The 13,949-nt window shown below is 39.1% G+C and overlaps 1 protein-coding gene across 4 annotated transcripts in view; it reads left to right on the plus strand.

Annotated features, from left to right (window-relative positions):
- The window catches only part of NETO1 (neuropilin (NRP) and tolloid (TLL)-like 1), a 127,277-nt gene continuing 113,328 nt past the window's right edge, over positions 1-13,949 (plus strand). For 2 of the 4 annotated variants that reach the window (XM_011959198.1, XM_011959199.1), the window contains exons 1-4: positions 1-297; positions 2,309-2,362; positions 2,608-2,745; positions 8,451-8,699. In XM_011959198.1, coding sequence (XP_011814588.1) covers positions 270-297; positions 2,309-2,362; positions 2,608-2,745; positions 8,451-8,699 — 469 coding nt within the window. In that variant the 5' untranslated portion in view covers positions 1-269. Of the gene's footprint in view, positions 298-538; positions 819-1,933; positions 1,986-2,308; positions 2,363-2,607; positions 2,746-8,450; positions 8,700-13,949 lie in introns of those variants that run through there. The other 2 variants (XM_011959197.1, XM_011959200.1) reach the window with 2 other exon arrangements.

The following is a 13,949-nucleotide window of genomic DNA, read 5'->3' on the forward strand; positions in this document are numbered from 1 at the left end:
GTCCCGGTGGGGATGCTGCTGGCTGCGCGGCGCTGAGGGCCAGCGAGAGCGAGAGCCCGCCCGGGGCGGAGGACGGACTCATCTGGATCTGGCTGCAGCGTGGGCTCGGAGCTCCCCCTTCCTTTTGGTCTCCCTCTCGGCCCCCCTTTATTTCGTTTTTGCTTTGCGTCTTTAACACCTCTCGACCCTGTCCTCCCCCCGCCACTGGAAGTCTTCCCGTCTCTAAATGGAATTAGTGGAGCCCGGAGCCTCTGGTGTAACGCACAGACATGATCCATGGGCGCAGCGTGCTTCACAGTGAGTACCCTGCCCGCCGCGCCCCTGCGCTCCCGGAGCCGGCCCTCCCGCCCCTTTCCAGCGGCCGAACGCGCAGGAAAAGCCTCTGCGCCGCGCTCCGGCGGACCCTGCAGTCCCGCGCGGGTTGGGGCCGACGTAAACTTTCTGTATTGCAGCATCGTGGAACCGGGCGTGGGGGCGGCGCGCGGTCAGCCGTCGCCTGATCCCACAACCTGCCGCGGAGAACGGGCTTTCCGTGCGCAGGAACCCCCCGGGGGTGGAGAATAGAGTGCAGTTTAGGGATGGACACGTGCGGCAGAGATTGGCCCCGGCGAGGGCGCAGGTGGAAAGCGGGAGAGAGCGGATGATACCTAGTGGGGTGAGAGGAGTCTTCCTCTTCCAGGGGCTCCCGGAGCTCAGAGGGCCCCTGTTCGCAGTCCGGGAGGTAGCAGAAGGCACACCTGAAGCCGGCGCTGGAGGGAAGGGCGAGGGTCAGCCTCCACCCCTTTCCGCCCGGAGACCGCTGATGTCGCTTTATGGGTGTGTGGTAACGCGGGCAGTGTAGAGGTGGGAAGGAATGAGAGGAAAATAGTATCACGAGTCATCGAGTAAAAGGCAGTATAAGAAAATGTGTGGTGGAAATTTATCATTACTAAGCAAAGATGAGAGTGTTGATCGCGAGCCACGCAGTTAAGAGAGGGCTTTGCTGATGAGTTAAACACAGTACATGGTCTATAATGTGATTTCACCGAAACAGGAAGAGCGGAGTAAACAAATACACATCCTGATGCCGGAGGATGTGTACCTGTGTGTTCTGGGTGTGAGCAGACGCACGACCAATTAAATTGATTTTTTTTTCCCTGTGGAAACGCACAGTAACAATAGCAGCCAGTGCCTTAATTTAAAATGCAAATGAACTGACTAGAGCATAAAGTAACACACAGTTTATAATATTTTAAATATTAGTATCAAGACGTAGATACCTTTCTTATAATAATGTTTAAGTATAAATGTATAAGCCTGTGATGAGCTTTAATTCAGGAAATATTTGTGAATTGTGCTCTCCCCCCAATTCATTTTAAGTGAAAATATGAAAATATATACCTTTTATGTCATTGGACAACAAAATGAATAAGAAAAATAAAATAGAAAAATCAAATTATGAAGACTAGCTTACTTACTATTTTGCTAGTGTTTCCTCTTGTAAAAATGTTGATTCGATCAAGAATATGGAAGTAAAACAAGTTTAGATTATAATGGCATTGCAGATTTACTGTTAAGTTACAGATCAGAGTCTCTTTGACACTGGAAACCTGACTCAATATAATGCCTTTGGAAATCACCTTTCTCAAATTAATAATCAATTTCTATAGATTGATTTGGTATTAAGTTAAAGTTAGAAGAGATTAATTTCACAGCTTAGAAAGTGCTGAGGGATGGGGTTACTTGGAGGTTCAGAACATTTTTGTAGGCAACATTCTAGTAATGCTGCTTAATGCCCACAATCCACATTAATCTGTTTCTTGCTTGTTCCCCTCCCCCACAGCCTGTAGGATTTGTCTAAGTATTTATTTTCTAAAATACAGCCACACTGCAGTGTGTCAGGAACAGTCATGGAGCTGTTCTCATCGTTTGCCTCTCCTTTTCCTCCTTTTTACCTTCTGGCCCCTCTCTTCATTCAGAGATGCTAGCAGAGCCATTCCCTAAGGGCAGTTTAGATACAGTGTGACTCCTGAAGTCCCACTGTGCTGTGTGTGACATGAATAAATTGTCATGTTGCCTTTAGAGTGAACGATGTATTTGCCTTAGGAGTTTGGGTCTCATCCATTCTTAACTTGCATTACTTCCTTAAGGGAGTCCCAAGGTTTCCTGATTTGTACATTTCAAATTGGTTTTTGCAAGTTCTGAATGAACTTCTAACAGTTAACAATGATACAGTTCATCGGCTTTGATATTTTATCTTGAAATTATGTTTTTATGGGATTTGATCATTTCAGTGTATTTTAACTCTAATTTTTCTTTTCTGTTTCAGTTGTAGCAAGTTTAATCATCCTCCATTTGTCTGGGGCAACCAAGAAAGGAACAGGTGTGTTTACTTAGAAAAACCTAGTGGAAGACCTCCAATTATTTTGTATTTTCCTATTTTCCTTCTACTCTTAATATTCCAGAATATCTGAACCTGTTATAATGTGTATAATTGATTGGTTTGGCTAAGACAACATGTAAAAATTAATTTACTAATGGATATTATAAGAATGTCCTCTCTATTTTTAGTGTAATAGAAAAATTGGATGATGGCTCTTTTTAAAACATTTTTTTTTAAAAAAACAGAAAAGCAAACCACCTCAGAAACACAGAAGTCAGTGCAGTGTGGAACTTGGACAAAACATGCAGAGGGAGGTGTCTTTACCTCTCCCAACTATCCCAGCAAGTATCCCCCTGACCGGGAATGCATCTACATCATAGAAGGTAAGGGGAGACAGTGCCAGAGTTAAGAGAAGCACTAAGCCAAAACCTGGCCATCTCTGTGCTTTGGATGAAGAAATGCGTATAGGCATTACAAAATTGATTTGGAGATCATGCGCAAAAATATCTCTGAGTGAATCAAATAACTGTAAAATCTGGAATCAGGCTAATTATTGAAATTCTTAGTAATGGGTTATGAACAAGCAAATTCGGTGCAATAAAAACAAATGAACAACTTAAGAGTTTATTTTGCAGTTGGCTTAATTGATTTAGAGTTCTAATGCAATAGAATAGATGCATAGTTGGCACAATATTAACTAATGTGTAAGTTTGAGAAACTAGTATTTTTTTAGCTCAACAATTAGTAGAATAACCTGCATGTTACATTTTCTTTAATATTATAAAGTACAAAAATCTTATTAGTGTCAAAGATCAATCTATAATCACATTTTCTAAACACCAATCTGAAAGATAGTTACCTTATTTATGTTAACAAGTGACATCTCATTTTAAAGTCAAGGTCAGGATTGTAAATTACGACACTTTCTTTCATGACTTTTTTCCAACATGAAAGATAAATGGTGTTGGCAAGAGACTTCTCTTTGAACATTTCCCATTTACACTAACCTTGTAAACATCTTTTTTTTTTTTTTGAGACGGAGCGAGAGTCTCCTGATTCCAGCGATTCTCCTGCCTCAGCCTCCTGAGTAGCTGGGATTACAGGCATATACCACCATGCCTGGCTAATTTTCGTATTTTTGGTAGAAACGGTGTTTTACCATGTTGGACAGGCTGATCTCGAACTCTTGACCTCAAGTGACCTACCCACCTTGGCCTCCCAAAGTGCTGGGATTACAGGCATGAACTATGGCTCCCTGCCAACACCTCTCTCTTAAGTACAACTTTTAAAATGTAGAAGCATTTCATCTGGTGATGGAAGTTTTCAGTATTATAACTGTTAGTACCTAATAGCCTAAAACTTGGAAGCACCCCCCTCCACACACACACACACACACACACACACACAGGGAAAACTGTCTTAATGTAAAGATATATGCTCTATTACTTATAAGTGGGGACACATTTATTTGATAAGAGTTTTCAAAGAAGCAGACTGTTTACCTAATTTTAAGAATCTCTATTTAGAAATGATTATTTTTGTTGGTAATTATTGGGCCAAAGACCTTCCCCCACCCTTAGTACTATTTCAGGAAATAGAAACCACACTGTAAGAAGGTAAAACAATAAGCTATGCTATTAAAAGGATAACACTGAAAACCTAAGGTCTGGCAGTGCAAATTCCTTTTACGACTGATAGAAAAGGTACTTGCTACTTGTCTGTAGGACTTAACAGTATTCTCTGGGGACTATGTCCCTTTCCGTAAACAATCTGTAGGGGCCCCAGGATTAGCACAAAGTGGTTGCAACAGGGAAGCCAAAGAGAAGAATACGGGGAAGAAGAGATGCTTACCTTCGTCTCTAAAGAACGTCCAGGGAAGGCATCATTCTCTACATAGAGTAGCGTGTGCGGAAATTCAGAGCTATGATACGGCTGGGGACCTGCGTGGTGTATCCTAGGGCTTCTGCAGAATCTGAGGAAAATACAGCGGGAGGCTGAAGAGGGAGACAGTCTCAGACAAAGGGGTACCTGGTATTCCTTCTGTCCCCACTGGATAAAATCTTGGACATTGTGTTGGAGACAGTGAGGTGCCATTGAAGTAATTTAAGTTGAGGAATAACGTGAGATTTTGATGAAGAAGTAACTGAAGGAGAACAACATAAACTAAGAAACAATTGGAAAGTCCAAGTAAATCATAGTAAATACTTATACTAAAGAAGTGGCATCAATGATGGAGTACATGAAAGAACTGAGAGGTATTTAAGAAACTGGATCGGCCAGATGCGGTGGCTCACGCCTGTAATCCCAGCACTTTGGGAGTCCGAGGCGGGCGGATCACAAGGTCAGGAGATTGAGACCATCCTGGCTAACACGGTGAAACCCCGTCTCTACTAAAAATACAAAAAATTAGCCGGGTGAGGTGGCGGGCGCCTGTAGTCCCAGCTACTAGGGAGGCTGAGGCAGGAGAATGGCGTGAACCCGGGAGGCGGAGCTTGCAGTGAGCTGAGATCCGGCCACTGCACTCCAGCCTGGGCAACAGAGCGAGACTCCGTCTCAAAAAAAAAGAAAAACAAAAACAAAAAAACTGGATCATGAGTGGCTGGATCAAGGGATTACAGAATACGGTATCCTGGGACTGTTCTAATGTTTGTTGCTCGATGACTTGTTAGATAGACAGAATTGCCATCCCAGAAAAGAAATGTAGATGGAAAAAATTGGTTTAAAGGAAAACTAATATGTTTAGTTTGTGCTTATGGAGATGTTCCACAAAAAAATTGGGTACATGTAGCTCTAGCTCAGTGGAGAGATAGATGTGTGCTGAAAATGTATTTGTATATGTCAGAAATATAGGTATTGTTGTTGAGGTTGTTAATATGAATAAAATTATCCAAAAGAGTATTTGGAGCACTATTTTTCAAGTACTTTTAAAAATGCAGCTTCCTGGGCCTTTCTCCAGGAATTCTAATTTAATTGACCTTAGATAGAGCCCCAGGCATCATTATATTGTAGTAACATTCCATTAGAATGCCCGTGGCAACCTGGTGTCTCCATCTAAAATGAGAGAAAATAAAATGTGGAATAAATTTTCCGGAAAATAACATGTAAGAGATGGACAGAGTATGGGAAAAAAGTAATGGAATGACTACGAGAAGCCAGAGAGTTAGGCAGGAGAGTCAGGTGCCCAATGCCACAGCAGCCAGAGTGGACAGGGTCTTGAGAAGCAGGGAGTAGCCAAAGCTTTTGCCAGTTGTCACTGCAAAGAAAAATAGGTGAAAAACAGAAATGCGTGTGCTACGTGAAGCAGTTAAGAGTTTGTTAGTAGCAGCGATGAGCACTCCCGTTGGTATAGTGGAGACGGATGTTTTTTTCTCTTTTAAAGGGGCCAATTGCACATATTTAATTCTAAAATGAATATTCTGTAGAGAAAGGTAAACTTAAAATAGAAGAGAAAGAGGGATACATAATTAGTCAGATTTCTAGAGGTATGACCGATTGTGGTGATGAATACAGGTGAGGTCTCAGTCATGAACCAGAGGATCCCTTTATGAATGTCAGGTGGCCAAAAATTCCCTCAAAATGGAGGAAATATTCTGTAGATATGTGCGCTATCCCGGTGAAAGTACTCATAGTTCTCAGTGCGTATGAAGATTCTCAAAGTGGTTGAGACCTCTCATGAACTAACCTCAGTGTTAGATCAAATACAACTTACAGAAATGTTAAAAGGAAAGGCAGCTGTGAAAAAAATTCTTGAAGGTGAAGCAAATAAAAGTTGAGAGAGTTAGACTTAGTTAGCTTCAAATCGTTTCTGCATGCCGTAATCAACTCATTTTTAAATCTACCACAATAAGTATGTGGCAAACTTAGTTTTAAAAAGTTATTTCACTGCCTTCTAAAATTGAGCTATGTAGGTTTCATTTCCGGGTATGTGTCATTAACTTCAACATGCTGGACCAAAAGAAAATAAATTGTCCACATATGATGTTGCCTACCAAAAGCCATAATAGCAGAATGTTTCCTGAGGAACATTGAGAGGTTGACTCAGCCACAGAACTTATGAAATAACAAGAATGAAGGTATGGATAAGTGAATTCATGTTAGATGGCCATTATTTCTTAGTAGGGGAAATTGGTGAGCTCATGTTGACAGATGACAGATAGAGTTCTAAGTAAATTAGCTAAGGACTGTCTTCATTGCTCTATCTTTCCCTAGCCATACATTATTTAAATTAACTACAATCTGAAGTAGTTTGTTTCATCATAAAACTTATTATACTGATTTATTGTGAAATAAGCTGGTAGATACATACTATAGGATGATAATGGATGCAAGTGCTATACTTAGTACTGATACGTAGATGGGTCTAACTCTTTCAGTATTTGCCTTTTTGTTTTAAGGCTAACACTTTAAGCATAAAGCACGGTTAGTCATTTCTTTGGGTACTTTCAAATTTCAAAAAAAAAACACGTCAATGAAACTCCCTCAAATCTGTCATTATCGTGGTTACTCATTTGTTGACCTTTTAATACATTTTAGTGATGGATAAAATATTTTTCTTGCATGAGTTATACATGTCTCTTTTCAAAATGTGGGAGTCTGAAACTTTTTTAGAAATTAAAGATTATTCATAAAATAATTCATTTTAAAAACGAATTGTCCTTAAATTGTTGATCTTTAATTTTATACCTGGGGAGCATCAGAGTTACATTTTATTCTCTAGGTCTCCAATTTCCAAGTTCTATCATGTGTCTCAATATTAGATACATTTTTGAAAACCGTACATACCAAAGTTTACTTTTTAGGTCATCATGGATGATGTTCAGTGTATATTTAAGAAGCAGTGGGGTGTGGACAGCCACCATTTGGCATGGTTGCTGACCTTAGAGGGAGCAGGCCCCGCTGTGCTAAGTGTTCACTTGCAAGTATCTAGAGGGGCTTAGTGCCTGAAAAGGGCTAAGCAGCAGGGAAGCACTCAGAGGGCTTCAGGCAACAGCTGTTTACGAACCAGCAAACTTTATGGCCATTCTGGAGTATCCTGGCTGAGTGTAAGTCTGAGATGCCAGAATTTTGGACTGTTTTGGACGTATCAGGGGAAGAATGAAAGAACATTAGCAAAAACATTCATGTGGTGCTGTGTAGAGTTGCCAACCCTATGAAGCTTTCCCTGACTCTTTAGAGAGCTGTGAAAACATTTATGAATCTACGCTTATTTATAATTCACTCAAAGAGGCTTTTTTTGGGAAATTTTCGATGACAAGTACTATGCTAAGCGCCGAGAAAGAAGGTGAGTGAGATATAGTTCTTGTCTTTCAAGATCAGATTTAGAGAGGAGGCTTCTTTAAAGTAAGTCTTTCCTGTGTAAAAGAAGATAATGGTGGGTATGTAGATATTCAAGAATGAAAGAAAATCCATGAAAGTGTGAAGGAGCATACTTTCTTGGAAGACAAGACATGTTTGAAGTGGTCTGAGCTCAGGCTCTCTGTGAGGGGATAGGGTCCTGGAAGCAGGATATTCTTAACAGATTATGCGTGTCGAATGCATTGATCATGGTCCAGCTGCTGAGGTTTAAACCTGAGAGGGATGTGATCAGGTTTGTGTTGTAGAAAAATTACTCTTAATGTCTTTGTACATGCACTTGGATCTGATCTGGACACATGACTGGGATTATTTGAATGATTATATTTAATATAACTCCATGCCAAACAATTTCTCAAGTGATTTGTGATCTTAAACCTGAGTATTCCCGGAAATATGAGAAAAGAGACAGAAGAGTGTCCCTTGACCTTCTAACTCCAAGTTAACAGCCTTTCATAAAAATAGTGTGCTTTGTTACTCCTGCATAAAACATCAAAATGGTCATCTTGTATAGGAATATTTTATGCAACATCATCGGTTTTAAGGTTCACTGCTTAGAAAATTTTTTGAAAATTGTATCCCGTAGAATAGTATCCTATGCTTTCTTTATATTTCCATGCATATCATCCATAAGGTTTGAGAGAAGATGCATAGATAACATCTGAAATAGAATCAGAAAATAGCAACCTGAAGATGTAAGAAATGGCCTCCCAGACACAATCTTTCTTCTTTACAGCTGCTCCAAGACAGTGCATTGAACTTTACTTTGATGAAAAGTACTCTATTGAACCATCTTGGGAGTGCAAATTTGATCATATTGAAGTTCGTGATGGACCTTTTGGCTTTTCTCCAATAATTGGACGTTTCTGTGGACAACAAAATCCACCTGTAATAAAATCCAGTGGAAGATTTCTATGGATTAAATTTTTTGCTGATGGAGAGCTGGAATCTATGGGATTTTCAGCTCGATACAATTTCACACCTGGTAAGTAAGTACTTTAAAAAAAAAAACTGTTTCTTTTTCTTCCTCATTTTTCTGTCTTCATAGTACAAAATCTTTTGTAAGACAACATTATACTTTTTCAGAGAATGTTCCAGTTCTATTTAAAACCAAACCTACAGTGCTTTTTCTTTTCACTACTTAAATTCTGAAAGGAAAAGATGTTTTCCTTAAAACAGCCTATACTAGAGGTAAAGAGTAGTGACTCAAGGCTCTAAATGGGCATCAGCAACCCCAGCAAATGGATGGGCTTTGTTATGATGAAGTGTGTAATTGGAGAGACAGTCTGTGATAAGAAAACTCATTATACATAGGAGCTCAATAAGCTTGAAAAGGCAATTGTAGTATTAGAAAATATATCCACCAAAATGATCTTTGGGGAACCTTAATCAGAAGTTCATTTGTTCTGAAAATTACCATGTTTCAATCAAGTCGATCATACTTTACCAAGTAGTCTACTGTCTTTTCAGAAAAGCAAATTCTTAAGAGTTTTGATGAAAGGAAAACTGAGACCTGTAGCAGCCAAATACTCATTTACAAGGTCTTGTAGAAATTGTGTGCAATTATCAAATTATGCAATCTATCTCAGTTTTCCTGTTAACTTGCTGGAATTAAAAAGGGGCTGTGATGTTGACTGGCTCACTTAAGAGTTATCATTCATTACAATAAATATTGGTTATCACACTTTTTCATTGCAAGAGCACTACATGCATTAATTTAAATGGAAAAATGATTCAAACTACGTAAAGCCCATTTTTTATTTAGTGTTTTTTCATTTTGTATGTGTTGTTTTATTTAAGTTAGGCAATAGGATAATTTGAAATATATGTCAAGTTTGTTGAAGTTTGCATTCCATGGTAAAGAAGTAACATCTAAATAGGGCTTTGATACTCAGTTAAAAAACTAAAATTTTAAAAATTATTAATATAAGTTTAATGATGACTTTCATTATGACATTATGGTGTATGTTAAATCAAGTATTAACTCTGGCGTATATATCAGCTTTAAGCATTAGGAATGTTTTTAATAGTATCACTAAAGGATTGTGGTTTTAATTATGCTTTGCTGATAATGGATTACTCACAGAAATCATGGGTATTTCATGGATAAAATCAAACTAATTTGAAGTATTCCCAAAAGGTACAAGTGTTAGCTTAATTTGTTTGTCAGATTATTAGTGCTAGAGTTGTAAATGGAAAGACAGGTATTTTTTTCTTAACTGATAATTTTGAATATAACCTGTATCTAGAGACAGTGACATATGGCATGGTATAGGTTTCATAAGTTGTATTTTCATTTTGGATTTGGTGACCATGACAATAATGTCTTGGATTTAAAATTGTGGTTTCACGAAGAATGTAGTGTCAACTATTATGCTTTATTAACATAAGCGATGTTATCCATGTTTCTGGCTCTATTTGAGATGACATAAATGGTGGCGCTCAATCTGTTCTTCTAGGTTTTAAAGCCTTTTTGTTCCCTGTGTTTTGTTCTTTGCTTTTTGTTTCTTTAGAGCCACCATACTGCATTTATAGAATGAGATTTCATTGCTCTGAACAACTGAATCAGAATGGAACTCTTGGAGATTTTTCCATGAAGTAGGACAGGTTAAGGATGGGCTGAGGCTTCTGTTTTTACTCACATCAACTAGAGCAAAACTTCTGGGGAAAAACCTACATTTGGCATATGAAGGAAAGCTGGGACCATAAAAAGCAGACTTGGGCCGGGCGCGGTGGCTCAAGCCTGTAATCCCAGCACTTTGGGGGGCCGAGACGGGCGGATCATGAGGTCAGGAGTTCGAGACCATCCTGGCTAACATGGTGAAACCCCGTCTCTACTAAAAATACAAAAAGCTAACCGGGCGTGGTGGCGGGCGCCTGTAGTCCCAGCTACTCGGGAGGCTGAGGCAGGAGAATGGCGTGAACCCGGGAGGCGGAGCTTGCAGTGAGCTGAGATCCGGCCACTGCACTCCAGCCTGGGCCGCAGAGCGAGACTTCATCTCAAAAAAAAAAAAAAAAAAAGCAGACTTGGAAAGCTTACATGACAGCAAAAGTTGACATTGTGTGACCCAAGGCCATTGCCTGACTGACGTAACTAACCCTCTTCTAGAAAGAGGCAGTATTAAGGAAGCCAATTACTTATTGAAATAGGAAGTGGGAAGGGATTAGTAATCATTTAGATAGTATTTAGCGAATCTGAAGCCAGGCAGGCTGTAGTTGTCATTTTGGCTGAATTTTTATTTAGTGGTGTCATTCAACTGGTGACCTGGGGATATTGAAGGCGGAAGAATTTCTCAAGTCAGCTTAATGATTTATGTTACAAAGCATTGCGAGAATTGCCAGGGCTCCACAGTGGATTCACATTGGAGATGAAATTCCGCCTACCAAGTCATCTTAGATAGAGAGATGATGGTCTCCAGGACAGCTGTAAGGAGCACTGACTTTGAAACCAGATCTGACTTCCAGTTCTGGCTTTTCTTTTCTTTGCATCATGTCAGCTTTGAACATAGTCCTTTATATTCTCGCTCTCAATATTTTTAATTATAAAATAAAAATAATACCAAGCAACTCATAGAATTGTTTGAAAGACAATTGCTAAATGCATATTTATGTATTTTTTGAGTGCCTATAAGGTCTCAACTGTGGAAAGCTGTTGTTTTTATTAGTGTGATCATGTGCTCTTTAAAAACAAAGCATGCTTGGTATAGGTTATTGGGAAAACAAGTGTCTCAGACTTAAAAACAATTCCCTGAAGTTTTTAGGTGGGTGCACAAAATTCCTACCTATACTATGTCACTTTTTTTTAGTTAATGAAATTTAGTGACTTTAGATGAGCCCAGACTTCCAAGTGGGGGTTGTAGTTATTTCTAATGTCAGTCATAGAAAATGTCAAGGCAGTAATAGCAGCAGAAAGCCCTGCTGGTCTCTATTATTGTAGTGAATTTATCACAACCTGGAATCTAGATATAATCTCACAGTCTCAGAAACTTTATATAAACACATTGAGAGTGTACCCATCTCTTAGAAATGAATCACATTTGCCAAGCTAACAGGAGTGAATACACATATATACATAATATTTATACATATACATACTAAATACACATACACATTTTCATTAAGAATTCTGAGAATTACACAACCCATTTCTTCCTGCAAGCAAACACACCTGGGGGGGCAGGTTATAATCAAAACATTGCATAGTAGTATGGAATCCAGATATTGAAGTTTAGATGTACGGCATGCATACTTAATAAATATTGAACCAAATGTTTGATAATTCGTCTTCCTAACACAGATTGTTTCTTCCAGTGGTGGTTTAGCCTCCACACTGCTATGGGTCCCAGTGTCCAGTCTCCTGGCTCCATCTTGCCTGACTGGCAAACTAATTTGTGTAGGCTTTTATCTCCACCATTTTTTCCATTTCCTTTTATCTGAGTCTATGACTTTCTTTTCTACTGAACTTAATAGCCTTTCAGTCCGAAGCTCTTGCTGCTTATAGTAGCTGTGCTTCTGAATTCCCATTTGTACATGGGAACAGCCCAGCTGGAGGTCCTGGATGGATGTGGAGGATAGGGAGGTAGAGCAAGAGAGAATATCATAGAAATGGGCTTAAAGGAGGCCCTTCTCTTTCTCCTGGCACATTTTGATGAATCCTCACTTTTTGGTTTGCTGACTATTATTTTTAGAGACTGTGTCATTACCCAGGTCCACAGTGCAGCGATGAATCACCTAGGATTCTAGTCTAGCATGCATAAGAAGGATTGTGAGATTGAGCAATAGTCAAGGAGAAATCAGCTGGTCAAATCCTGGGGTCTGCAAAGGACAAGAGTGAGGCTTGTAGAAGGGCCAGGGGGCGCAGAGCCTTGCGAGCACCTGGTGGACGATGCCCTGAAGAGCTCTTCTTTCTGTGTACTGAGCCTCTCCTCTGCAGTATGCTATCCCAGTTCAGAAAGAGAAGTAAGTGCAGAATCACCCAGAATGTTAAAAGTTACACCACGGAATATTTGATAACTCAAACAATTTAATAAAAAATAGAAGACATATCAAAAGTGTTTATTGTAATAGAATTATATTGTTTTCTCACTTAAAAAGAGTCTTTAAACAAGTTTTAAATCAAGTTTGGTATATACAATCAAATGACTAGAAAATATGCTGTGTTACAAGCAATTTGAAACAATAACAGTTACCTCGGATAAGGAGTAGCAGGAAGAGGGGAATGAGGAGGATTTTAGGGGCCAAGATGGAGTAAAAATTGACTCAATGTTATTGATAATGCTTTAATTTTTAAAAGAATAAGATATTTTGGTATTACTTGTATAAATAAATTATTTAACATCAGAAAAGAAAAAAATAGAAAAGACTTGGTGATTTTTAATGAATTTTTAGAAGAGGGAATACCATTTTCCATATTTCATATACTTTTTCACTCAAACTAAGAATGCCTTTTGAGCAGAATATAACACTTCCCTGGAGCCAACTGCCTTCTTGCCTAAATTTTCTTTGCACTTGAAAATATAAGGAAGAAAATGTAACCGTATCTACTGTACTCCTCCTTCCACTGGCATGACCCAGGCACTGCCATTCAGATGCTCTGCTCCTGGAAAAGGTAGCCCTTCCAGTCTCTTTAATGACAGGTATCTTTTGTTGGTCTTATAGTTTACTTCCTAGTGGGGAGATTTTCTGTCCTTTATAGACATAGAATGAGATGCTTATGGACTTTTCTTTTTTCCATGATAGTTTTCCTGTACTAGCTTTAAGGAACAGAGTTACACACATCCCACTGGAGAAACTGAAATTAAGGAATAGACCTCAAAGTACCAAATAGATGAGGGTTGAGGTGGGCATTGACATGGAAGTGAATGTAGGTATTAAATATATTGAAATTATTACGATGCTTTGTACTTAAGTAGCACCTTTCATCTGGGGAGCTCAAAGTGTTCTAGGGACTTTCTGTGCAACTCCTAGCCACCTGTCAAACTGCATGCTTGATGGACTTCAAAGGCAAAGGGAGAAATACACTGCACTGCAGTAGTGTTTTAAAAGGATTTCTATGCATATTAAATGAAATATATTATTAAAATATTGTCATGGATTTAATGTTATTTGAGATATTCGGTGCAGTGTTTTTTCTCTTTGGATCAGAAATGTGAATATATGTGTGTTAACCATTTGGAAAGTTTCTAAATTTTCTTAGCTAGATAATCAGAGTTCTGATAAGTGCTCTGGTAAGAAA

Source organism: Colobus angolensis, unplaced genomic scaffold (genome assembly GCF_000951035.1).
Source record: "Colobus angolensis palliatus isolate OR3802 unplaced genomic scaffold, Cang.pa_1.0 Scaffold489, whole genome shotgun sequence".
NCBI lineage: Eukaryota > Metazoa > Chordata > Mammalia > Primates > Cercopithecidae > Colobus > Colobus angolensis.